The 27,609-nt window shown below is 38.9% G+C and overlaps 1 protein-coding gene across 1 annotated transcript in view; it reads left to right on the top strand.

The window, feature by feature from the left end:
- The window catches only part of MEI4 (meiotic double-stranded break formation protein 4), a 198,878-nt gene extending 171,355 nt beyond the window's left edge, over positions 1-27,523 (top strand). Inside the window, exon 6 of the mRNA XM_027093730.1 lies at positions 26,833-27,523. Within this exon, the coding sequence (XP_026949531.1) occupies positions 26,833-27,102 (270 nt within the window). The 3' untranslated portion in view covers positions 27,103-27,523. The remainder of the gene's footprint in view (positions 1-26,832) is intronic.
- Positions 27,524-27,609: the final 86 nt, after the last annotated feature.

The following is a 27,609-nucleotide window of genomic DNA, read 5'->3' as shown; positions in this document are numbered from 1 at the left end:
GTGATTTATGTCATAGAGTGTTCTGCCTATGTTTTCCTCTAAGAGTTTGATAGTTTCTGGCCTTACATTTAGGTCTTTAATCCATTTTGAACTTATTTTTGTGTATGGTGTTATGGAGTGATCTAATCTCATACTTTTATATGTACCTGTCCAGTTTTCCCAGCACCACTTATTGAAGAGGCTGTCCTTTCTCCACTGTACATTCCTGCCTCCTTTATCAAAGATAAGGTGACCATATGTGCGTGGGATTATCTCTGGGCTTTCTATCCTGTTCCATTGACCTATCTTTCTGTTTTTGTGCCAGTACCATACCGTCTTGAATACTGTAGCTTTGTAGTATAGTCCGAAGTCAGGGAGCCTGATTCCTCCAGCTCTGTTTTTCGTTCTCAAGATTGCTTTGGCTATTTGGGGTCTTTTGTGTTTCCATACAAATTGTGAAATTAATTGTTCTAGTTCTGTGAGAAATGCCAATGGTAGTTTGATAGAGATTGCATTGAATCTGTAGATTGCTTTGGGTAGTAGAGTCATTTTCACAATGTTGATTCTTCCAATCCAAGAACATGGTATGTCTCTCCATCTATTTGTATCATCTTTAATTTCTTTCATCAGTGTCTTATAATTTTCTGCATACAGGTCTTTTGTCTCCTTAGGTAGGTTTCTCCTAGATATTTCACTCTTTTTGTTACAATGGTAAATGGGAGTGTTTTCTTAATTTCACTTTCAGATTTTTCATCATTAGTGTATAGGAATGCAAGAGATTTCTGTGCATTAATTTTGTATCCTGCAACTTTACCAAATTCATTGATTAGCTCTACTAGTTTTCTGGTAGCATCTTTAGGATTCTCTATATATAGTATTATGTCATCTGCAAACAGTGACAGCATTACCTCTTTTCCGATTTAGATTCCTTTTATTTCCTTTTCTTCTCTGATTGCTGTGGCTAAAACTTCCAAAACTATATTGAATAAGAGTGGTGAGATTGGGCATCCTTGTCTTGTTCCTGATCTTACTGGAAATGCTTTCAGTTTTTCAACATGGAGGATGATGTTGGCTGTGGTTTTGTCATATATGGCCTTTATTATGTTGAGGAAAGTTCCCTCTATGCCTACTTTCTGGAGAGTTTTTATCATAAATGGCTGATGAATTTTGTTGAAAGCTTTTTCTGCATATACTGAGATTATCATATGGTTTTTAATCCTTCAGTTTGTTATTGTGGTTTACCACGTTGATTGATTTGCATATATTGAAGAATCCTTGCATTCCTGGAATAAACCCCAGTTGATCATGGTGTATGATCCTTTAATGTGCTGTTGGATTCTGTTTGCTAGTATTTTCTTGAGGATTTTTGCATCTATGTTCATCAGTGATATTGGCCTGTAGTTTTCTGACTTTGTGACATCCTTGTCTGGTTTTGGTATCAAGGTGATGGTGACCTCATAGAATGAATTTGGGAGTGTTCCTCCCTCGGCTATATTTTGGAAGAGTTTGAGAAGGATAGGTGTTAGCTCTTCTCTAAATGTTTGATAGAATTCGCCTGTGAAGCCATCTGGTCCTGGGCTTTTGTTTGTTGGAAGATTTTTAATCACAGTTTCAATTTCATTGCTTGTGATTGGTCTGTTCATATTTTCTATTTCTTCCTGATTCAGGCTTGGCATGTTGTGCATTTCTAAGAATTTGTCCATTTCTTCCAGGTTGTCCATTTTATTGGCATAGAGTTGCTTGTAGTAATCTCTCATGATCTTTTGTATTTCTGCAGTATCAGTTGTTACTTCTCCTTTTTCATTTCTAATTCTATTGATTTCAGTCTTCTCCCTTTTTTTCTTGATGAGTCTGGCTAATGGTTTACCTATTTTATCTTCTCAAAGAACCAGCTTTTGGTTTTACTGATCTTTGCTATTGTTTCCTTCATTTCTTTTTCATTTATTTCTGATCTGATTTTTATGATTTCTTTCCTTCTGCTAACTTTGGGGTTTTTTTTGGTTCTTCTTTCTCTAATTTCTTTAGGTGCAAGGTTAGGTTGTTTATTCGAGATGTTTCCTGTTTTTTAAGGTGGGCTTGTATTGCTATAAACTTCCCTCTTAGAACTGCTTTTGCTGCATCCCATAGGTTTTGGGTCGTCGTATCTCCATTGTCATTTGTTTCTAGGTATTTTTTGATTTCCTCTTTGATTTCTTCAGTGATCACTTCGTTATTAAGTAGTGTATTGTTTAGCCTCCATGTGTTTGTATTTTTTACAGATCTTTTCCTGTAATTGATATCTAGTCTCATGGTGTTGTGGTCAGAAAAGATACTTGATACAATTTCAATTTTCTTAAATTTACTAAGGCTTGATTTATGACCTAAGATATGATCTATCCTGGAGAATGTTCCATGAGCACTTGAAAAAACGTGTATTCTGTTGTTTTTGGATGGAGTGTCCTATAAATATCAATTAAGTCCATCTTGTGTAATGTATCATTTAAAGCTTGTGTTTCCTTATTTATTTTCATTTTGGATGATCTGTCCATGGGTGAAAGTGGGGTGTTTAAGTCCCCTACTATGAATGTGTTACTGTCGATTTCTCCTTTTATGGCTGTTAGTATTTGCCTTATGTATTGAGGTGCTCCTATGTTGGGTGCATAAATATTTACAATTGTTATATCTTCTTCTTGGATTGATCCCTTGATCATTATGTAGTGTCCTTCTTTGTCTCTTCTAATAGTCTTTATTTTAAAGTCTATTTTTTCTGATATGAGAATTGCTACTCCAGCTTTCTTTTGGTTTCCATTTTCATGAAATATCTTTTTCCATCCCCTTATTTTCAGTCTGTATGTGTCTCTAGGTCTGAAGTGGGACTCTTGTAGACAGCATATATATGGCTCTTGTTTTTGTATCCATTCAGCCAATCTGTGTCTTTTGGTGGCAGCATTTAGTCCATTTACATTTAAGGTAATTATCGATATGTATGTTCCTAATACCATTTTCTAAATTGTTATGGGTTCATTATTGTAGGTCTTTTCCTTCTCTTGTGTTTCTTGCCTAGAGAAGTTCCTTTAACATTTGTTGTAAAGCTGGTTTGGTGGTGCTGAACTCTCTCAGCTTTTGCTTGTCTGTAAAGGTTTTAATTTCTCCATCAAATCTGAATGAGATCCTTGCTGGGTAGAGTAATCTTGGTTTCAGGTTTTTCTCCTTCATCACTTTCAGTATGTCCTGCCATTCCCTTCTGGCTTGCAGAGTTTCCGCTGACATATCAGCTGTTAACCTTATGGGGATTCCCTTGTGTGTTATTTGTTGTTTTTCCCTTGCTGCTTTTAATATGCTTTCTTTGTATTTAATTTTTGACAGTTTGATTAATATGTGTCTTGGCGTAGTTCTCCTTGGATTTATCCTGTATGGGACTCTCTGTGCTTCCTGGACTTGATTAACTATTTCCTTTCCCATATTAGGGAAGTTTTCAACCATAATCTCTTCAAGTATTTTCTCAGTCCCTTTCTTTTTCTCTTCTTTTTCTGGAACCCCTATAATTCGAATGTTGTTGCGTTTAATGTTGTCCCACAGGTCTCTGAGACTATCCTCAGTTGTTTTCATTCTTTTCTTCTGTATTCTGTTCTGCAGTAGTTACTTCCACCATTTTACCTTCCGGGTCACTTATGCGTTCTTCTGCCTCAGTTATTCTGCTATTGATCCCATCTAGAGTATTTTTAATTTCATTTATTGTGTTGTTCATCGTTTGTTTCATCTTTAGTTCGTCTAGGTCCTTGTTAAATGTTTCTTGCATTTTGTCCGTTCTATTTCCAAGATTTTGGATCATCTTTACTGTCATTATTCTGAATTCTTTTTCAGGTAGATTGCCTATTTTCTCTTCATTTGTTAGTTCTACTGGGTTTTTATCTTGCTCCTTCATCTGCCGTGTGTTTTTCTGTCTTCTCATTTTGCTTATCTTACCGTGTTTGGGGTCTCCTTTTTGCAGGCTGCAGGTTCGTAGTTCCCGTTGTTTTTGATGTCTGTCCCCAGTGGCTAAGGTTGGTTCAGAGGGTTGTGTAGGCTTCCTGGTGGAGGGGACTAGTGCCTGTGTTGTGGTCGATGAGGCTGGATCTTGTCTCTCTGGTGGGCAGGTCCACATCTGGTGGTGTGTTTTGGGGTGTCTGTGGACTTATTATGATTTTAGGCAGCCTCTCTTCTAATGGGTGGGGTTGTGTTCCTGTTTTGCTAGTTGTTTGGCATAGGGTGTCCAGCACTGTAGCTTGCTGGTCATTGAGTGAAGTTGTGTGCTGGTGTTGAGATGGAGATTTCTGGGAGATTTTCGCCGTTTGATATTATGTGGAGCTGGGAGGTCTCTTGTGGACCAATGTCCTGAAGTTGGCTCTCCCACCTCAGAGGCACAGCACTGACTCCTGACTGCAGCACCAAGAGCCTTTCATCCACATGGCTCAGAATAAAAGGGAGAGAAAGTAGAAAGAATTAGTAGAAGTATAAAGAAAAATAGAAAGAAAGAAAGGACGGAGGGAGGAAGGAAGGAAGGAAGGAGGGAAGGAAGGAAAGAGAAAGAAAGAAGATAAAGTAAAATAAAATAAAAATAAAATAAAGTTATTATAATTAAAAAAAATTATTAAGGAAAAAAAAAGGAAGGATAGAATCCTAGGACAAATGGTGGAAACAAAGCTATACAGACAAAATCTCACACAGAAGCATACACATACACACTCACAAAAAGAGGAAGAGGGGAAAAAATCATAAATCTTGCTCTCAAAGTCCACCTCCTCAATTTGTGATGATTGGTTGTCTATTCAGGTATTCCAGAGATGCAGGTACATCAGGTTGATTGTGGAGCTTTAATCCAGTGCTTCTGAGGCTGCTGGGAGAAATTTCCCTTTCTCTTCTTTGTTCGCACAGCTCCGGGGGCTCAGCTTTGGATTTGGCCCCGCCTCTGCGTGTAGGTCGCTGGAGGGCGTCTTTTGTTTGCTCAGACAGGACGGGGTTAAAGGAGCCGCTGATTCGGGGGCTCTGGCTCACTCAGGCCTGGGGAAGGGAGGGGCATGGCGTGAGGGGCGGGCCTGTGGCAGCAGAGGCTGGCCTGACGTTGCACCAGCCTGAGGCGCGCCGTGCGTTCTCCCGGGGGAGTTGTCCCTGGATCCCGGGACCCTGGCAGTGGTGGGCTGCACAGGCTCCCCGGAAGAGGGGTGTGGACAGTGACCTGTGCTCGCACACAGGCTTCTTGGTGGCGGCAGCAGCAGCCTTAGCGTCTCCCGCCCGTCTCTGGGGTCCATGCTTTTAGCCGTGGCTCGCGCTACGGAGCCCCTTTAAGCAGCGCTCTTAATCCCCTCTCCTTGTGCACCAGGAAACAAAAAGGCAAGAAAAAGTCTCTTGCCTCTTCGGCAGCTCCAGACCTTTTCCTGGACTCCCTCCCAGCTAGCCATGGCGCACTAACCCCTTCAGGCTGTGTTCACGCCGCCAACCCCAGTCCTCTCCCTGCGCTCTGACCGAAGCCCGAGTCTCAGCTCGCAGCCCCGCCTGCCCCGGCGGGTGAGCAGACAAGCCTCTCGGGCTGGTGAGTGCCGGTCGGTACAGATCCTCTGTGTGAGAATGTCTCTGCTTTGCCCTCCGCACCCCTGTGGCTGCACTCTCCTCCGCGGCTCTGAAGCTTCCTCCTCTGCCACCCGCAGTCTCCACCCGGAAAGGGGCTTCTAGTGTGTGCAAACCTTTCCTCCTTCACAGCTCCCTCCCACTGGTGCAGGTCTCATCCGTATCCTTTTGTCTCTGTTTATTCTTTTTTCTTTTGCCCTATCCAGGGACGTGGCGAGTTTCTTGCCTTTTGGCAGGTCTGAGATCTTCTGCCAGCGTTCCGTAGGTGTTCTGTAGGAGTTGCTCCACGTGTAGATGTATTTCTGGTGTATCTGTGGGGAGGAAGGTGATCTCCGCGTCTTACTCTTCTACCATCTTCCCCTCCGCCTCCTCTCTGAGTTTTCTTAAAACGCAGTGTATCTTTGAAAAGACACCGCTACTAAACTTTCTAGTATACTTGCCAAGAATAACTATTTTGTAGTCATTTTCTGTGGGTAATGCTCAGGAACATATTAGTTACGCTAAAATAAGTAACGTTATTTGATGGTACATCACGTCTTCTAAAATCACTACAAAAATTAATTATTCTGCATAAGAAAATTTCCCACATGAATAAGATACTTTTTAAACTTTAAGATTTTAATGGCATGCTATAGTAAATTCAGTTTATTAAACTGAATGAATCAAGCATCATTTATACATTTGTCATACCCATCATCTGCTTTTGAATTGTGCAGTGTTAGTTATGTCCTTGGAGGCACATTCAAGCATATGGAGCTCCTTTTCCATTTTAGAAGATCCAGTCTGAGTTTTATAGTTTTTCCCTTGCTGTCAGTTCTCACTTCTTTTGCTTTCCTCTAGCAGGACTTCCTCCTCTGTCCTTGTTAGCTTCAGAATGAGCCCCTGAAGTGAGTTGAGAGGATCTGAGTGAGGACCCGAGACCCTCCCGCAGAGTCACATGCCCAGTCCACCAGGAACTGTCTCCTAGTGGACATTTCACTGTCTCAGGGTCTGCAAATTCCAAGATACCTGATGTCTGGAAGTTAGACATCCGGAGAAGTTGGCTTCTTATTCCCCCAAAGTGGAACATTTTACAAGAAACTGCTGTATTTCCTTACATTAAAAATTAGAGTATGAAAAAGTTTTTGAATGAAATATTCATTTTTCATTGCTGAAGCCACTTTCTTGAAGTATTTGGAGAGTTTTTTGGTTGCATTAGTGAAATATATCATCTTAAAGTTTTAATGTCATTTTTATATCATATCCAGATATTACATTTTCGGGTTAAGTTTGAATAAAGAATCAATCACTTTTCTAATGTTAGCGGCATAGTTTAGTTTCTAAAAAAGGTAAAATTTATTGTAATTTCAGACTAAAATTCAGAAACAAATACAGTTACATTTAAAATGTGGTCAGCGTTTATTTTAAACATTTCTTTGAAATTAACCAATGATAGTCAACTTACTTGGGAACGTTTTTTTTTTCCTGAAAATAATTGCTTATAAAGCATATAACCAAGTCCATACAGTACTGGTTAAGCAAAGTAACTGATCTGTCTTACAAATGTGGGTACTCCTCAGAATACTTGATTTTCGTTTTGGAACATGTATCTAAAAAAGATGAGAAACACTTTTCTAACCTGTATATTAATATATGTATACTGAGTTCTCCCACTTGTTTTATTTTCAGTGCATTTAAGTTAACTTAATTCCCCATAACGTATTTAATTTTCCTTGTAAGCCATTGCTAGTTTAAAACAGAGGCATTTAGCATTCTCCATTGAGATTATGTGCTGAGAGCATTCTTCATGTTTTTGACTGTAACTCATCCAGGAGCAATGCAAATACAAGAACACTCTTACAATATACATCCCATTGTATTATGCTTATTCCCATATGTAATTCTACCTTGAACCGTGATGCCTAAAGGATATGAAGCCATACTTCTAGTCATCTTTGTATAATTTCCATCTCAGCATATGGTTGGCTGTAGCTACTGAGGAGATGTTCTTTGAAGGAGACACGGAAGGTTAGGTCCTCTGGTTCTATATTCCTTTCTTTACATTTGTCATCAGGTAGCGACTTTCACCAGCACTAACATCAAAGCTTTCTGTAGAACCACTTAGCACTTTTGTAACAGATAAGTTTCCCCAGCAGCCTCTCAGCACAAAGGTAATGAAAATAGTCAAACCAGATAACTGTCTCATAGTTGGAAGTCTAGTGCCTTGTCCTAAACCTTCTGCATTGCATATGGATCTTTTCTTTTAAAAAAATTCTCTAGAGTATCTTCAAGTAACAAATCATAGTTATTATAATCATGGTTATAGAAGTATTTCATACAGTAGTAAAAAAACACTAAATGTTTTATATATATTTTAATAAATCAACTAGAAGGTAGCAAAACATTTAAAATGTTGTTAAACAATATCACATGGCTATAGCATGATTGCTTGTTCTTTTATTCAAAGATTACTTCTATTATGACATTTCTTTGTTCTTAAAAGTAAGTTATCAAATTCATGATACCAAACACTTTAAAAAGGGTAAATTTTACTGTATGTCAATTATATCTCAAAAAATCTGATTTTTAAAAAAAGAGAAATGGTGGTCAGTTGATTTTTAAAAAAGAACAAAAGAACAAGAAATGCAGTACTCACTTTGCTACAGACACAGTCATGTTCATGAGAACACATTCAGTTTTTTCTCTTTTGTGTTTCCAGGCTTTCCTGGGTGCTGTGCAGTTTCACTTAGCCTTTGAAAGCAAGTTCTGATAAAATGATTTCATTGAATCAGTGGTGACACAAGTTTAAAATAGGAAGAAAAAGGGACAAATGTGTTGGCTTTTAATTTCTGTAAATACAACCCCGTTCAGTTGTGCTTTGGGAGATAATTAGTAGATATATCTGAGGCCAAAGTTAGCGTTCAGTTTCCAAACAAAAGTATTGGAAAAGATCTGGTCACTTATGAGTCCACCCCCTGTTGTCACTAATCTTAGGCTTTGGATCCAGTGCTCTTAAAAATGTATCTACATTTCTTGCTTACTTTGGCACATTTATCAACGTTTAGCTAAGCAGCCTCTAGATTCTTTTATAGTCTGGGTGGTCATCGATTCTACTCCAGCAAATCTGGTTTCTGCCTTCTGCCTGGTTGCGCAGGTTTTGATGCTGTCTTGGATAGTCTTATTTAGAGTCCTAAAGAGGAAAGTTTCTTGTTGATTTTATCCCCACCGGCTATTTGGACGTGTGTTTGCCATAAATAACGGCCATCTGGATCTCTGTTTCTAATATATATCAGACATTTCACCAGCTCTGATTTCTTCTACTCACGTGGTGTCTGAACTGCATGGCGGTGGTGGCTTCACTTAGTGAAGCGGTGCATTCTCTCTGCTGTAAGGTATAATAATGACGAATTATACTTCCGTCATTTCTCTTGTTCTCCGTGCCTTCCTTCAGGAAGATAAGTGTCAGGCATGAAAGTGACCATAGACCTCATGGAACCAAACACAGTCTGTAAGATTTTCTTAACATATAGGCCTGACTTGGCCTTTGACTGCATGTACCAGTCAGATGGGTCTGGTTCCACTGCCTTAAAGAAGGCTGAGAGGTGGGGTCTGTGCCAAGTGAGCTGTTGCAGAGAATGCTGACACCTCCCAACTCCCCCTTTAAGCTCTCTGCTGCTCCCTTGCCCCAGCGCATACTGAATGACCAGAGACTGAGAACCCTGTGGTGGAAGCCAAACAGGTGTTGGCCTGTGCTGACGATAACTTTCAAGTCACCTCTGCAAAAGAATCCTGCCCTCCCATCCAGCAGGAGCTGAGCCTACGGGGTGATCGTTCACAACTAACTCATTTCCTGCCCTTCAGCGTCGTCTCACACAGGTGACTCAGCTATCTCTAGAGTTCCTCTATAGCCCGTACAGCATGCACGCACTCTGCATTGCCATTATTTTCTACTTCTTTGTCTCCCTAGAGGCGTGCGAGGAGCTCTCCTACAGGTAGGGATCCTGTCCTATTCACCTCTGCGTTCTCAGCACTCACGGTGGGGTCTGGCATTTGCAGGTACCCAACCAGTGCTTGTAACAGGACTGAAGCAAGAGAGGAGGCGCGCGTGAGGCAGGCAGAAACATAATGTCATGAAGTGCTAAGTATTCGCAGCTAAATTCATCCTTAATGAATTCAGCTACTTTTATTCCAGTCTGTGAGCCCTGCTCTTTCACTTAATAGACTCTTAGAATAATAACAAAGTCATCCGCTTTGTACTGCTTTGTCAAGAACTACTGTGATGGAAGTCCAGACAAATAAATGATCTGTTTGCTTCTCAAAATGCCTGAAAGGCATTTCCAGACTGAGACTAAGTTTAATATTGTGGTATAAAGTAGTGTTAAAGTTTCTCTGAGTGGGGTTGATGACCCCATAATTAAGGGCGCAGATCCTAAGAAAGCAGTGGGGGTGCCGGGTGAAGCTACTTCAAGTTGACTCAGGGGATCTCATAGAAGAAATGCTTTGTCCCTGTATCGGGAACTCTGTGTTCTTTACACGAAGAGATTTGAGAATTAAAATTGATGTGGGATCTATCTTATTATTATGTCCAACAATCTGCTATTCTGATGACCAAGAAAGGGATGAATTGGAGTCAAACCACAGGAGATTTCCCCAGAGAAATGTGCAAATATAAAATTTAAAGCACTTGGGGTTTAATCTGTGATGTTATTGAGTTAGTCACCAAAAGGGCGTACTGCTTAGAAGGTCATTTTTACCAACCTACCACTAGAATAGATGAACAAGTTGATTCACCTCACACTAGTCAAATAACTGGAACTTTTTCTATTTCCTATAAGATGCCGTGTTTAACCCACACCTACGCCTACTTCAGGGCCTTCTCATATCAGAAAGACTTTAAAATAATTGTCTCACATTTAGGTTCCTTGTTACCACCCTTCTATGCAAAAAGGTTGTCTGCTAGATGACTGCTATTCATGAAGGATTTTCTTGGTAGAGGAAAGTAGGTGAAGGTGCATCCTCAGGTTCTTACACATCTCTACAGGAACAGTTCACAGTGAACGTGAAATGCCCCCAACAGTTGACCATAGTACAGTACTTGAATAATACCAGTAGCTTTCCTCTAGGTTCAAAGTACCTTATGGACAGGGATGATATCTTTTTCACTTTGGGTAAAAACATAACGATGATGATGATGACGATGATGATAAATGATAATAGATAATACTTATTTGAAAATTTGTGATCCTGTGCTGTGTTCTTAATATTCAGCCTCAAGAAACAGATTTGAGAAAAGTAGGTAAAATTGGTTCATGAGAAAACCATCATCTTTAAACAAGGCTAATTATGACAGATTTTTAAAAAATTATGTTATGTCTATTCCTTTCATTGATATTTTTATGTATAAATCTTTCAGATTTATACTGAAAGATTAAACTACTTCCCACTGGAAACATGGCAAAATATCAAGATCCTAAATGCTAGTCATTTTAATAGTTTAGGATTTTTCATCTAAGTTACCTACAAATTAGACATTAGCCTCTTAGAGCCAGTCTCTAGGATGCAACATTTTAGGCAGATAACTATACCATTATCTGTTAAAGCAAAATGGATTAATATCCATTGAATCCTTTTTATTCTTTTTGACCTGACACTTTGATCAAAAGGTGATTCACCATCTATACGCCTCACTCCCTTTGGGCCTTGGCCCACAATTCATCCCTAGGAAATCTTCCCTAATTAGCTAACTACACTCTGCTCTGATCAGCCTTTTGCCTTATACTCCCTCGGTATGGGTCTGGCACCCAGGTTGCCAGGGTTCTATTGTAACCATAAGTTCATTGATTTTGTGTGTGTGTGTGTGTGTGTGATTTATATTTTATATAGATGATATATAATATGCATGTGGTTCTCCTACTCTGTTCTCAGGCACGGTTGCTAGCATGGTCACGTGCAGTATCGCACTGGGCTCTTCCAGTATCTTCTCGTGTGCTTCAGAAGCTGCAAGCTGCTTAGTAAACAGCTGCTGGAGAGTTAACTTTTATCCTCCTCAGCTCCTTGACTGAAATCTACTGCCTTCTAGTAGATAAAAAAGGCTAAGTTATTAAAACTTAGGGGTAAGTTTTTCACTTAATTATCAGGTAGACAACTGACCTTTTCCTTTGAAGTACTGTGCTGAATTCATTCTTTTAGAAACTGCTTGTCTTAATTGTATCTTACTTATTGCTTCTGTCTAATAAAATCTGGCATGTGGGATACTGAGCCGATGGCATATTATATTCCGTGAACATTTAATTGAACATTTAGGCCATGCACTTGTACTCTTTGACTTGGTTTTCTGCCCTTTAACGATCCAGTTTTCTCCTTCATCTCTTACATTTGGAGCAATAAGAAAAATGTCGTGGCTTTTTTTTTTTTTACCCTTTCCGTAGCAGCATGCTTAGTTCTGAAAGAGTCAGACTGCACTTCTGCATGCCCTTGGTTAGCACACTTAAATTGTCAAAGTGTTGAATTTAGTGAACTACTTACATGTTCATATTTTTCAGCATTATATATAAGCATCCAAACTGCAAGCCACACCTTACATGTACAGTCCTTTTGCCACATGACCAGCTGCCAAGGAGTGTGACTGTTTTTGTCCCTTTAGCCATCGCTGTCCCTTCTGTGTCAGAGACAGCAGCAAACAGCACCTTTCCAAGAGAAAGGAAACTTAAGAGCTTCCTTCCTGCCCAGATCAAGTCTCAAGCTTCCGATTCTAAAAGACCAAAATGGAAGAAGGGAGCCCCAGCACAGTGCAGGAAGGTACAGCCATCCTGCGTGGGTATATTGAGCTGCACAATGCCATCCAGAATCTGGCCCTTTCTACTTATCCATGGGCAGCCTTCATCCTCAGGCTTACAACAAGGCTGCTAGACCTCCAAGCATTACATGTGTAGTTCCAAGCAGGACCAATGGTGAAGAGAGAAGGCAAAAGTGCATTCCACCAGATTTTGCCTGCTATTAAAGCACTTTCCCAGAAGCCCCACCCAGTTACTTATATTTCCATTTCTTTGACCAGAATTAGCCTTAAGAGAGACTGGAAAATATACATTTTTTGTTGATCTGTTGTCATTCTGAACAAAACTGGGGTTCTGTTGATGAAAAATGAGGGAGAAGTGGGTATGGAGTAAGCAAGTAGATACGTCTGCTTCAAGGATAATAAGTCTTTATAAAAATATCAAGTTAACCTTGACTGAATTTCAACTGAAACAACAATTAGGAAACTGGCACCATTTGTCTATAGCCTTAATTTCATAATCTAAGTTTTGAAGTAAAATTTTGCAGCATGTAAAGAAATATTTTTTTTTTACTATTTAAATAAATATTTGGATACTTTGACTTTCTCAAGCCCAACTCAGAAATAGAAAAATAATCATAAGAAATATTTAATTCTAAAAGTGACCTACAAAAATACATGGTGATTTTCCTACCAGGAAAGTATTTCCTCTTCTGAAGGTCCCCTACTGTATAAAATGGGATTAGGTATAAGAAGTAGTCATGGGACTATCGAAGCTGCCTCTCAGGGGTCCTTCAGTTCAGAAAGACCCAGATAGAGAGAGAAATTGGTAGCTTTCTATTGGATGTACAGAGCCATCATGCTTGTGTACTGGGCTTCATTCAGTCTTCCTGGTAGGTGTTCAGGCAAAACACGTGGGCATTTTCCAGGTGAGTATGTTTCATCTGTGTTGGGGATTTTCCAGTACTGGTGCTGTTCAGTCTAATTTGACAGTGAGAATGTAAAACTTACACCAAAATACAGTAGAAGGGTATCAGCTGTCATCTTAATTCCATTTATTTTAGCTTTTATTCAGCTCATGCACTATTTCAGAAAGTGTCTGAACATATGATTAGGCAGAGCAGGCGGCTGCCAGTGTGATAAAATTCGGGAACTACAGGAAAGACCTCCCCCACAGACATGCCATCTGAGTCACGGTGAGCTGGAGGGCTGCTAAGGGTTGTAAGTTAAATGTATACTGTCTCTAAATGGAGAGGTTCATTTCAAGTTAATGTTCTATGAGATGTAAATATCTTGGAGCAAAAGAGTTTATCCAATTAATATTATGAGAATAGGCATTTGGGATAAAGGTGGAACCCAAGACAGATAAATTCTGGTAAAAGCAAAGTCCCAAACAAAGTAGAGAAATGGGACACTACAGGGAACCCCAGCCCACCTGGAAGCAGAGCTAAACATGCCCAAAGTGAGATTCTCCAAGCAAATGGAAAGGGACCAAGACATACTCTGCCTGCTTTACTCCCATAAAACTCCTGGAAGAAACATAGGCAGTGAGTGCCTTGACATTGGTCTTGGCAATTATTTTTTGGATTGACACCAAAAGCAAAAATCAACCTGGGGCTACTTCAAACTTTTAAAAAGCTTCAGCAAAGCAAAGAAAGTCAACAAAATGAAAAGGCAACCTACTGAATGGGAGAAAATGTTTGCAAATCATATACCTGTTAAGAGGTTAATATCCAAAATATATAAAGAACTCATATATCTCAATAGCAAAAAACCATCCAATTAAAAAATGGGCAGAGGAGCTGAATAGACGTTTTTCCAAAGAAGATGTACACATGGCCAACAGGTACATGACAGGATTCCCAACATCACTAATCATCAGGGAAATGCAAATTAAAGCCACAATGAGCTACCGCCTTACACCTGTTAGGATGGTTATTATCAAAAAGACAAGAAATAACAAATAATGGTGAAGATGTAGAGAAAAAGGGAACCCTTGTGCACCTGCTGGTGGGAATGAAAACTGGTGCAGCCACTATGGAAAACAGTATGGAGATCCCTCAAAAAATTAAAAATAGATAAATGAAATTAAAAGTACTCTAGATGGGATCAATAGCAGAATAACTGAGGCAGAAGACTGGATAAGTGACCTGGAAGATAAAATAGCGGAAATAACTACTGCAGAGCAGAATAAAGAAAAAAGAATGAAAAGAACTGAGGACAGTCTCAGAGACCTCTGGGACAACATTAAACGCACCAACATTCGAATTATAGGGGTTCCAGAAGAAGAAGAGAAAAAGAAAGGGACTGAGAAAATATTTGAAGAGATTATAGTTGAAAATTTCCCTAATACGGGAAAGGAAATAGTTAATCAAGTCCAGGAAGCACAGAGAGTCCCAAACAGGATAAATCCAAGGAGAAACACACCAAGACACATATTAATCAAACTGTCAAAAATTAAATACAAAGAAAACATATTAAAAGCAGCACGGAAAAACAACAAATAACACACAAGGGAATCCCCATAAGGTTAACAGCTGATACTTCAGCAGAAACTCTGCAAGCCAGAAGGGACTGTCAGGACATATTTAAAGTGATGAAGGAGAAAAACCTGTAACCAAGATTACTCTACCCAGCAAGGATCTCATTCAGATTTGAGGGTGAAATTAAAACCTTTACAGACAAGGAAAAGCTGAGAGAGTTCAGCACCAACAAACCAGCTTTACAACAAATGCTAAAGGAACTTCTCTAGGCAAGCAACAGAAGAGAAGGAAAAGACCTACAATAACGAACCCAAAACACTTAAGAAAATGGGAAGAGGAACATACATATCGATAATTACCTTAAATGTAAATGGACTAAATGCTGCCACCAAAAGACACAGATTGGCTGAATGGATACAAAAACAAGACCCATATATATGCTGTCTACAAGTGACCCACTTCAGACCTAGAGACACATACAGACTGAAAGTAAGGGGATGGAAAAAATACTCCATGCAAATGGAAACCAAAAGAAAGCTGGAGTAGCAATTCTCATATCACACAAAATAGACTTTAAAATAAAAACTATTAGAAGAGACAAAGAAGGACACTACATAATGATCAAGGGATCATTCCAAGAAGAAGATATAACAATTGTAAATATTTATGCACCTAACGTAGGAGCACCTCAATACATAAGACAAATACTAACAGCCATAAAAGGGGAAATGGACAGTAACACATTCGTAGTAGGGGACTTTAACACCCCACTTTCACCCATGGACAGATCATCCAAAATGAAATTAAATAAGGAAACCCAAGCTTTAAATAATACATTAAATAAGATGGACTTAATTGATATTTATAGGACATTCCATCGAAAAACAACAGAATACACTTTTCTCAAGTGCTCATGGAACATTCTCCAGGATAGATCATATCTTGGGTCACAAATCAAGCCTTGGTAAATTTAAGAAAATTGAAATTGTATCAAGTATCTTTTCTGACCACAACACTATGAGACTAGATTTCAATTACAGGAAAAGCTCTGTAAAAAATACAAACACATGGAGGCTAAACAATACACTACTTAATAATGAAGTGATCACTGAAGAAATCAAAAAGGAAATCAAAAAATACCTAGAAACACATGACAATGGAGACATGTTGACCCAAAACCTTGGGATGCAGCAAAAGCAGTTCTAAGGGGGAAGTGTATAGCAATACAATCTTACTTAAGAAACAGGAAACATCTCGAATAAACAACCTAACCTTGCACCTAAAGTAATTAGAGAAAGAAGAACAAAAAAATCCCAAAGTTAGCAGAAGGAAAGAAATCATAAAAATCAGAAATAAATGAAAAAGAAATGAAGGAAACGATAGCAAAGATCAATAAAACTAAAAGCGGGTTCTTTGAGAAGATAAACAAAATAGATAAACCATTAGCCAGACTCATCAAGAAAAAAAGGGAGAAGATTCAAATCAATAGAATTAGAAATGAAAAAGAAGAAGTAACAACTGACACTGCAGAAATACAAAAGATCATGAGAGATTACTACAAGCAACTCTATGCCAATAAAATGGACAACCTGATAGAAATGGACAAATTCTTAGAAAAACAGAACCTTCTGAGACTGAACCAGGAAGAAAAAGAAAATATAAACAGACCAATCACAAGCACTGAAATTGAAACTGTGATTAAAAATCTTCCAACAAACAAAAGCCCAGGACCAGATGGCTTCACAGGCGAATTCTATCAAACATTTAGAGAAAAGCTAACATCTATCCTTCTCAAACTCTTCCAAAATATAGCAGAGGGAGGAACACTCCCAAATTCCTTCTACGAGGCCACCATCACCTTGATACCAAAACCAGACAAGGATGTCATAAAGTCAGAAAACTACAGGCCAATATCACTGATGAACACAGATGCAAAAATCCTCAACAAAATACTAGCAAACAGAATCCAACAGCACATTAAAAGGATCATACACCATGATCAAGTGGGGTTTATTCCAGGAATGCAAGGATTCTTCAATATATGCAAATCAACCAACGTGATACACCATATTAACAAACTGAAGGAGAAAAACAATATGACCATCTCAATAGATGCAGAGAAAGTTTTGACAAAATTCAACACCAATTTATGATAAAAACCCTGCAGAAAGTAGGCATAGAGGGAACTTTCCTCAACATAATAAAAGCTATATATGACAAGCCCACAGCCAACGTCGTCCTCAATGGTGAAAAACTGAAAGCATTTCCACTAAGATCAGGAACAGGACAAGGTTGCCAACTCTCACGACTCTTATTCAACATAGTTTTGGAAGTTTTAGCCACAGCAATCAGAGAAGAAAAAGAAATATAAGGAATCCAAAACGGAAAAGAAGAAGTAAAGCTGTCACTGTTTGCAGATGACATGATCCTATACATAGAGAATCCTAAAGATGCCACCAGAAAACTACTAGAGCTAATCAATGAATTTGGTAAAGTTGCAGGATACAAAATTAATGCACAGAAATCTCTAGCATTCCTATATACTAATGATGAAAAATCTGAAAGTGAAATGAAGAAAACACTCCCATTTACCATTGCAACAAAAGGAGTAATATATCTAGGAATAAACCTACCTAAGGAGACAAAAGACCTGTATGCAGAAAATTATAAGACACTGATGAAAGAAATTAAAGATGATACAAATAGATGGAGAGATATACCACGTTCTTGGATTGGAAGGATCAACATTGCGAAAATGACTCTACTACCCAAAGCAATCTACAGATTCAATGCAATCCCTATCAAACTACCACTGGCATTTTTCACAGAACTAGAACAAAAAATTTCACAATATGTATGGAAACACAAAAGACCCCGAATAGCCAAAGCAATCTTGAGAATGAAAAACAGCTGGAGGAATCAGGCTCCTGGACTTCAGACTATACTACAAAGCTACAGTGATCAAGACAGTATGGTACAGGCACATAACCAGAAAGATAGATCAATGGAACAGAATAGAAAGCCCAGACATAAACCCACGCACATATGGACACCTTATCTTTCATAAAGGAGGCAGGAATGTACAGTGGAGAAAGGACAGCCTCTTCGATAAGTGGTGGTGGGAATACTGGACAGCTACATGTAAAAGTATGAGATTAGATCACTCCCTAACACCATACACAAATATAAGTTCAAAATGGATTAAAGACGTTTTCAGACGGAGCGCAGGGAGAGGACTGGGGTTGGCGGCTTGAACATAGCCTGAAGGGGTTAGTGCACCACGGCCAGACGGGAGGGAGTCCGGGGAAAAGTCTGCACCTGCCCAAGAGGCAAGAGACTTTTCCTTCCCTCTTTGTTTCCTGGTGCGTGAGGAGACGGGTTTAAGAACGCTGCTTAAAGGAACTCCAAAGACGGGTGCGAACCGTGGCTAAAAGCGCAGGCCCCAGGGACGGGCGCAGCCGCGGCTAAAAGCACGGACCCCAGAGACGGGCGGGAGACGCTAAGGCTGCTGCTGCCGCCACCAAGGGGCCTGTGTGCAAGCACAGGTCACTCTCCACACCCCTCTTCCGCGGAGCCTGTGCAGCCCGCCACTGCCAGGTTCCTGGGATCCAGGGACAACTTCCCCGGGAGAACGCACGGTGGGCCTCAGGCTGGTGCAAAGTCACGCCGGACTTTGCCGCCGCAGGCCCGCCCCGCACTCCGTGCCCCTCCCTCCCCGCCGGCCTGAGTGCGCCAGAGCCCCCGAATCAGCGGCTCCTTTAACCCCGTCCTGTCTGAGCAAAAAACAGACGCCTTCCGGCGACCTACACGCAGAAGCAGGGCCAAATCCAAAGCTGAGCCCCTGGGAGCTGTGAGAACAAAGAAGAGAAAGGGAAATTTCTCCCAGCAGCCTCAGAAGCAGCGGATTAAAGCTCCACAATCAACTTGATACACCCTGCGTCTGTGGAATACCTGAGTAGACAACCAACCATCCAAAATTAAGGAAGTGGACTTTAGGAGCAAGATCTATGAATTTTTTCCCTAGTTCTCTTTTTGTGAATGTGTATGTGTATGCTTCTGTGTGAGATCTTGTCTGTATAGTCTTGCTTCCACCATTTGTCCTAGGGTTCTATCCGTCCACGGTTTTTTTTTTTAATTTTTTTCTTAATCAATTTTAATAAAGTTATTACACTTTACCTTCGTTCTTTCTTTCTTTCTTTCCTTCCTTCCTTCCCTCCTTTAGACAACGAATCATCCCAAATTGAGGAGGTGGTCTCTGACAGCAAGATTTATGATTTTTCCCCCTTTACCTTTTTTAGTGAGGGTGTATGTGTATGCTTCTGTGTAAGATTTTGTCTGTATAGCTTTGCTTCCAACATTTGTCATAAGGTTCTATCCGTCCCTTTTTGTTTTCTAAATAAGAATTTTTTAATTCAATAACTTTATTATACTTTATTCTATTTTTACTGTATCTTCTTTCTTTTTTCCTTCTTTCCCTCCTTCCTTCCTCCCTCCCTCCCTCCTTTATTTCCTTCTTGCCTTCTTTCCTTCTTTGCTTCTTTCTTTCTTTCTTCCTTCCTTCCTTCCTTCCCTCCTTTCCTTCTTTCTTTCCTCATACTTCTACTAATTCCCTCTACTTTTTCTCCCTTTTATTCTGAGCCGTGTGGATGAAAGGCTCTTGGTGCTCCAGCCAGGAGTCAGGGCTCTGCCTCTGAGGTAGGAGAGCCAACTTCAGGACACTGGTCCACAAGAGACCTCCCAGCTCCACATAATATCAAACGGCGAAAATCTCCCAGAGACCTCCATCTTAACACCAGCACCCAGCTTCACTCAACGACCAGCAAGCTACAGTGCGGGACAACCTATGCCAAACAACTAGCAAAACAGGAACACAACCCCACCCATTAGCAGAGAGGCTGCCTAAAATCATAATAAGGCCACAGACACCCCAAAACACACCGCCAGACGTGAACCTGCCCACTAGAGAGACAAGATCCAGCCTCATCCACCACAACACAGGCACTAGTCCCCTCCACAAGGAAGCCTACACAACCCACTGAACCAACCTTAGCCACTGGAGACAGCCATCAAAAACAGCGGGAACTACAAACCTGCAGTCTGCAAAAAGGAGACCCCAAACACAGTAAGATAAGCAAAATGAGAAGACAGAAAAACACACAGCAGATAAAGGAGCAAGATAAAAATGCACCAGACCTAACAAATGAAGAGGAAATAGCCAGTCTACCTGAAAAAGAGTTCAGAATAATGATAGTAAGGATGATCCGATATCTTGGAAATAGAATGGACAAAATGCAAGAAACAGTTAACAAGGACCTCGAAGAAATAAAGATGAAACAAGCAACGATGAACAACAAAATAAATGAAATTAAAAGTACTCTAGATGGGATCAATAGCAGAATAACTGAGGCAGAAGAACGGATAAGTGACCTGGAAGATAAAATAGTGGAAATAACTACTGCAGAGCAGAGTAAAGAAAAAAGAATGAAAAGAACTGAGGACAGTCTCAGAGACCTCTGGGACAACATTAAACGCACCAACATTCGAATTATAGGGGTTCCAGAAGAAGAAGAGAAAAAGAAAGGGACTGAGAAAATATTTGAAGAGATTATAGTTGAAAACTTCCCTAATATGGGAAAGGAAATAGTTAATCAAGTCCAGGAAGCACAGAGAGTCCCATACAAGATAAATACAAGAAGAAATACGCCAAGACACATATTAATCAAACTGTCAAAAATTAAATACAAAGAAAGCATATTAAAAGCAGCAAGGGAAAAACAACAAATAACACATAAGGGAATCCCCATAAGGTTAACAGCTGATCTCTCAGCAGAAACTCTGCAAGCCAGAAGGGAGTGGCAGAACATACTGAAAGTGATGAAGCAGAAAAACCTGCAGCCAAGCCTACTCTACCCAGCAAGGATCTCATTCAGATTTGATGGAGAAATTAAAACCTTTACAGACAAGCAAAAGCTGAGAGAGTTCAGCACCACCAAACCAGCTTTACAACAAATGCTAAAGGATCTTCTCTAGGCAAGAAACACAAGAAAAGGAAAAGACCTATAATAACGAACCCAAAACAATTTAGAAAATGGAAATAGGAACATACATATCGATAATTACCTTAAATGTAAATGGACTAAATGCACCCACCAAAAGACACAGATTAGCTGAATGGATACAAAAACAAGACCCTTATATATGCTGTCTACAAGAGACCCACTTCAGACCTAGAGACACATACAGACTGAAAGTAAGGGGATGGAAAAAATACTCCATGCAAATGGAAACCAAAAGAAAGCTGGAGTAGCAATTCTCATATCAGACAAAATAGACTTTAAAATAAGGACTATTAAAAGACACAAAGAAGGACACTACATAATGATCAAGGGATCGATCCAAGAAGAAGATATAACAATTGTAAATATTTATGCACCTAACATAGGAGCACCTCAATACATAATGCAAATACTAACAGCCATAAAAGGGGAAATCGACAGTAACACATTCATAGTAGGGGACTCAAACACCCCACTTTCACCCATGGATAGATCATCCAAAATGAAAATAAATAAGGAACCACAAGCTTTAAATGATACATTAAACAAGACGGACTTAATTGATATTTATAGGACACTCCATCCAAAAACAACAGAATACACGTTTTTCTCAAGTGCTCATGGAACATTCTCCAGGATAGATCATATCTTGGGTCACAAATCAAGCCTTGGTAAATTTAAGAAAATTGAAATTGTATCAAGTATCTTTTCTGACCACAACACTATGAGACTAGATATCAATTACAGGAAAAGATCTGTAAAAAATACAAACACATGGAGGCTAAACAATACACTACTTAATAATGAAGTGATTACTGAAGAAATCAAAGAGGAAATCAAAAAATACCTAGAAACAAATGACAATGGAGACACAACGACCCAAAACCTATGGGATGCAGCAAAAGCAGTTCTAAGGGGGAAGTATATAGCAATAGAAGCCCATCTTAAGAAGCAGGAAACATCTCGAATAAACAACCTAACCTTGCACCTCAAGCAATTAAAGAACAAAAAACCCCAAAGCTAGCAGAAGGAAAGAAATCATAAAAATCAGATCAGAAATAAATGAAAAAGAAATGAAGGAAACAATAACAAAGATCAATAAAACTAAAAGCTGGTTCTTTGAGAAGATAAATAAAATAGAAAAACCACTAGCCAGACTCATCAAGAAAAAAAGGGAGAAGACTCAAATCAATAGAATTAGAAATGAAAAAGGAGAGGTAACAGCTGACAGTGCAGAAATAAAAAAGATCATGAGATTACTACAAGCAACTCTATGCCAATAAAATGGACAATCTGGAAGAAATGGATAAATTCTTAGAAATGCACAACCTGCCAAGACTGAATGAGGAAGAAATAGATAATATGAACAGACCAATCACAAGCACTGAAATTGAAAGTGTGATTAAAAATCTTCCAACAAACAAAAGCCCGGGACCAGATGGCTTCACAGGTGAATTCTATCAAACATTTAGAGAAGAGCTAACACCTATCCTTCTCAAACTCTTCCAATATATAGCAGAGGGAGGAACACTCCCAAACTCCTTCTACCAGGCCACCATCACCTTGATACCAAAACCAGACAAGGATGTCACAAAGAAAGAAAACTACAGGCCAATATCACTGATGAACATAGATGCAAAAATCCTCAACAAAATACTAGCAAACAGAATCCAACAGCACATTAAAAGGATCATACGCCACAATCAAGTGGGATTTATTCCAGGAATGCAAGGATTCTTCAATATACGGAAATCTATCAATGTGATAAACCATATTAACAAATTGAAGGAGAAAAACAATATGATCATCTCAATAGATGCAGAGAAAGCTTTTGACAAAATTCAACACCCATTTATGATAAAAACCCTGCAGAAAGTAGGCATAGAGGGAACTTTTCCTCAACATAATAAAGGCCATATATGACAAGGCCACAGCAAACATCATCCTCAATGGTGAAAAACTGAAAGCATTTCCACTAAGATCAGGAACAAGACAAGGTTGCCCACTCTCACCACTCTTATGCAACATAGTTTTGGAAGTTTTAACCACAGCAATCAGAGAAGAAAAGGAAATAAAAGGAATCCAAATCGGAAAAGAAGTAAAGCTGTCACTGTTTGCAGATGACATGATCCTATACATAGAGAATCCTAAAGATGCTACCAGAACACTACTAGAGCTAATCAATGAATTTGGTAAAGTGGCAGGATACAAAATTAATGCACAGAAATCTCTGGCATTCCTATATACTAATGATGAAAAATCTGAAAGTGAAATCAAGAAAACACTCCCATTTACCATTGCAACAAGAAGAATAAACTATCTAGGAATAAACCTACCTAAGGAGACAAAAGACATGTATGCAGAAAATTATAAGACACTGATGAAAGAAATTAAAGATGATACAAATAGATGGAGAGATATACCATGTTCTTGGATTGGAAGAATCAACATTGTGAAAATGACTCTACTACCCAAAGCAATCTATAGATTCAATGCAATCCCTATCAAACTACCACTGGCATTTTTCACAGAACTAGAACAAAAAATTTTGCAATTTGTATGGAAACACTAAAGACCCCGAATAGCCAAAGCAATCTTGAGAACGAAAAAAGGAACTGGAGGAATCAGGCTCCCTGACTTCAGACTATACTACAAAGCTACAGTTATCAAGACAGTGTGGTACTGGCACATAAACAGAAAGATAGATCAATGGAACAGGATAGAAAGCCCAGACATAAACCCACACACATATGGACACCTTATCTTTGATAAAGGTGGCAGGAATGTACAGTGGAGAAAGGACAGCCTCTTCAATAAGTGGTGCTTGGAAAACTGGACAGCTACATGTAAAAATATGAGATTAGATCACTCCCTAACACCATACACAAAAATAAGCTCAAAATGGATTAAAGACCTAAATGTAAGGCCAGAAACTATCAAAGTCTTAGAGGAAAACATAGGCAGAACACTCTATGACATAAATCACAGCAAGATCCTTTCTGACCCACCTCCTAGAGTAATGGAAATAAAAACAAAACTAAACAAATGGGACCTAATGAAACTTCAAAGCTTTTGCACAGCAAAGGAAACCATAAACAAGACCAAAAGACAACCCTCAGAATGGGAGAAAATATTTGCAAATGAAGCAACTGACAAAGGATTAATCTCCAAAATTTATAAGCAGCTCATGCAGCTCAATAACAAAAAAACAAACAACCCAATCCAAAAATGGGCAGAAGACCTAAATAGACATTTCTCCAAAGAAGATATACAGACTGCCAACAAACACATGAAGGAATGCTCAACATCATTAATCATTAGAGAAATGCAAATCAAAACTACAATGAGGTATCATCTCACACCAGTCAGAATGGCCATCATCAAAAAATCTAGAAACAATAAATGCTGGAGAGGGTGTGGAGAAAAGGGAACACTCTTGCACTGCTGGTGGGAATGTGAATTGGTTCAGCCACTATGGAGAACAGTATGGAGGTTCCTTAAAAAACTTCAAATAGAACTACCATATGACCCGGCAATTCCACTACTGGGCATATACCCTGAGAAAACCAAAATTCAAAAAGAGTCATGTACCACAATGTTCATTGCAGCTCTATTTACAATAGCCCGGAGATGGAAACAACCTAAGTGCCCATCATCGGATGAATGGATAAAGAAGATGTGGCACATATATACAATGGAATATTACTCAGCCTAAAAAAGAAACGAAATTGAGCTATTTGTAATGAGGTGGATAGACCTAGAGTCTGTCATACAGAGTGAAGTAAGTCAGAAAGAAAAAGACAAATACTGTATGCTAACACATATATATGGAATTTAAGAAAAAAAACATGTCATGAAGAACCTATAGGTAAGGCAGGAATAAAGACGCAGTCCTCCTAGAGAACGGACTTGAGGTTATGGGGAGGGGGAAGGGTGATCTGTGACAGGGCGAGAGAGAGTCATGGACATATACACACTAACAAACGTAGTAAGGTAGATAGCTAGTGGGAAGCAGCCGCATGGCACAGGGATATTGGCTCGGTGCTTTGTGACAGCCTGGAGGGGTGGGATAGGGAGGGTGGGAGGGAGGGAGACGCAAGAGGGAAGACATATGGGAACATATGTTTATGTACGACTGATTCACTTTGTTATAAAGCAGAAACTAACACACCATTGTAAAGCAATTATACCCCAAGAAAAATGTTAAAAAAAAAATTAAAAATAGAACTACTGTATGATCCAACAATTCCACTTCTATTAGTATTAACTAATTTGAAACACTAATTAGAAAAGATACATGCACTGCACCCCTGTGTCCATTGCAGCATTATTTACAACAGCCAAATAGCCAAGACATGGAAACAACCTAAATGTTGTCGATGGATGAATAAAGAAAAGGTGGGGTATATATATACATAAACACACACACACACACACACATATATATGTATGTAAAATGGACTATTATTCAGCTATATAAAAGAATGAAGTCATTCCGTTTGCAACATGTGGATGGACCTTGAGGCATTATGCTAAGTGAGATAAGTCAAATAGTAAAAGATAATTACTGTGTGATCTCTTTTATATGTGAAACCGAAAAACAAACAACTGAGCTCCTGGATATGGAAAACAGATTGGGGGTTGCCTGAGGTGAGGGTAGGGGGCAAAATGTGTGAAGGGAGTCACAAGGTGTAGATTTCATTACAAAATGAATAGGTCATGGGGATGTAATATACAACATGATGACTGTAGTTAATAATACTGTATTGCATGTTTGAAAGTGGCTAGGAGAGTCAATCTTAAAATATCACAAGAAAAATTTTGTAACTATGTAGGCTGATGGATTTTAAATGGACTTATTTTGATGATCATTTTGCAGCATATACAAATATTGAATCATTACATTGTACACATGAAACTAATATAATGTCAATTATACCTCAGTCAAGAAAATGAAAGTATCAGTTATCTGTATATGTTTTATTCTTTTATCAGACAACCTTGTTGAAGATAATTCCTCTGGGCTCTAACAGAATGTTTCTTCATTTATGTGTTATTACAGTGGATAAATTTGTTGGAATGTTTCCAACATATTTCTTAATAAGCAAATGATAAAGCCAGTTTATATCTTTACATGCTTCCTGTATCCCCTCATGTTCTGCTTTCCACTGTGCACTTTTTAGGTCTTGCTTTGATTTTTCTCACTTTCAGCCATCTAGGCCAAATAATTTGTACAAGAAACATCTGCATTTCTTCTCATGACCATCTATCCGATTCCACACAATCTAATCCTCCTTTTCCCCAGTTTGTGTAGTCTCAGGATGAGACCACATCTAGTCGCTTACAGGTCATAATCCTAACTGCTTTAGGACTGAGTTACACTTGGAAACATGTTCCTAAAATCCTACCGCCAAAGAGCCTTTTGTTATCATTGATAGGAATATTGGAAGTCTTTGGTGAAACACTGAATTCAACACACAAGATTTGTTGTGTGTTAGACTCTCTGCCGAGTGTTCGCAGATTCATCTCAGTAACAAATTATAGCAGCACCGTAGAGAAAGGATTCAGAACTTTGCAAACCATGAGAAGAAAAAGTCATTCACCAAGATTGGAAGAGGAAATGTTCTCTTTTGATCTCTCTCCCCCCACTCCAATCAGAGGAACGGGAAGATAGAAGGTGTTAAATAAGCCAAGTATTTTACTTTTTGTTCAAAAATTTGATCTCTTTATTTGGCTTTTGCTGATCTGAGCTACAACCAATATTTTTTTAAAGGAGTTTTTTTTTTAATTGGAGTACAGTTGCTTTACAGTATTGTGCAACATTGTATTAGTTTACACTGTAAAGCAAAGTGAATCAGCTATACATATACATATATCCCCTCTTTTTTGGATTTCCTTCTCATTTAGGTCACTGCAGACCACTGAGTAGAGTTCCCTGTGCTATACAGTAGGTTCTCATTAGTTTGTTGTTTATCTGTAGGTGCAAGCCAGTTACGACGTGACACGCTATGAAAATATTTTCTCTGTTTTCTGCATTCTGGAACAACTTCTTCAGAAGGAAACCGAAGAAGGCAACGCTTCAAAAATGGGGCATGAGGACCAAGAAATCAAGAAATTTCTTCAGAAGCATGATGAAACTATTTTGCAACTCTCTGATGCATTTCCTTTATTTACTTTTTATTTATGGAGACTGGGCACTCTCTTGAACTCAGTAGAGACAGGAACTGTTGAAAATAACTCACTTCCTTAGCAATTTACCAAATATCAGAAGCATACTAAAGTTGAAATTATTGAAGATCTTGTGCTTAACAGATTTTCAAGAATATTTTTAAATGAGCATTTTAAATGCATCTCTAAATATAATCATTAATTCAATTTAATACTCTTAAATTGTGTATAAAAGATTATTAGTCATGTTTCTATACTAAAATCAGCCAGTTTCAGTTGAGAATGCCCTCCTTATTCTTACGGAACGATACCTTACAATATGTTACTCGATACAGTCTAGCTCTGTTATTCTCTAAAATGGACCATTAATTGTCTTTTATTAAAAAATGAGATTTTAAAAGATTTTCATGTAATAGATGCTAAAAGGTAACAGAAGAGATCTTATGTTTTGTTACTTTATCAACAGAGCTTTTAAAATAAGTGGTTATAAATGAGATTTTTTTTTTTTTTTTTTTTTTTTTTTTTTTTTTTCCGGGCCTTTTCTTTTTTTTTCCTTTCCCTTTTCCCGGGCCCCGGCTCTTGGCCCCCC

Source organism: Aethalodelphis obliquidens, unplaced genomic scaffold (genome assembly GCF_003676395.1).
Source record: "Aethalodelphis obliquidens isolate GAN/ISIS:26980383/991018 unplaced genomic scaffold, ASM367639v1 scaffold3, whole genome shotgun sequence".
Taxonomy (NCBI): domain Eukaryota; kingdom Metazoa; phylum Chordata; class Mammalia; order Artiodactyla; family Delphinidae; genus Aethalodelphis; species Aethalodelphis obliquidens.
The sequence above is the reverse complement of the archived record's forward strand: the minus strand, read 5'-3'. Positions and strand labels throughout refer to the sequence as shown.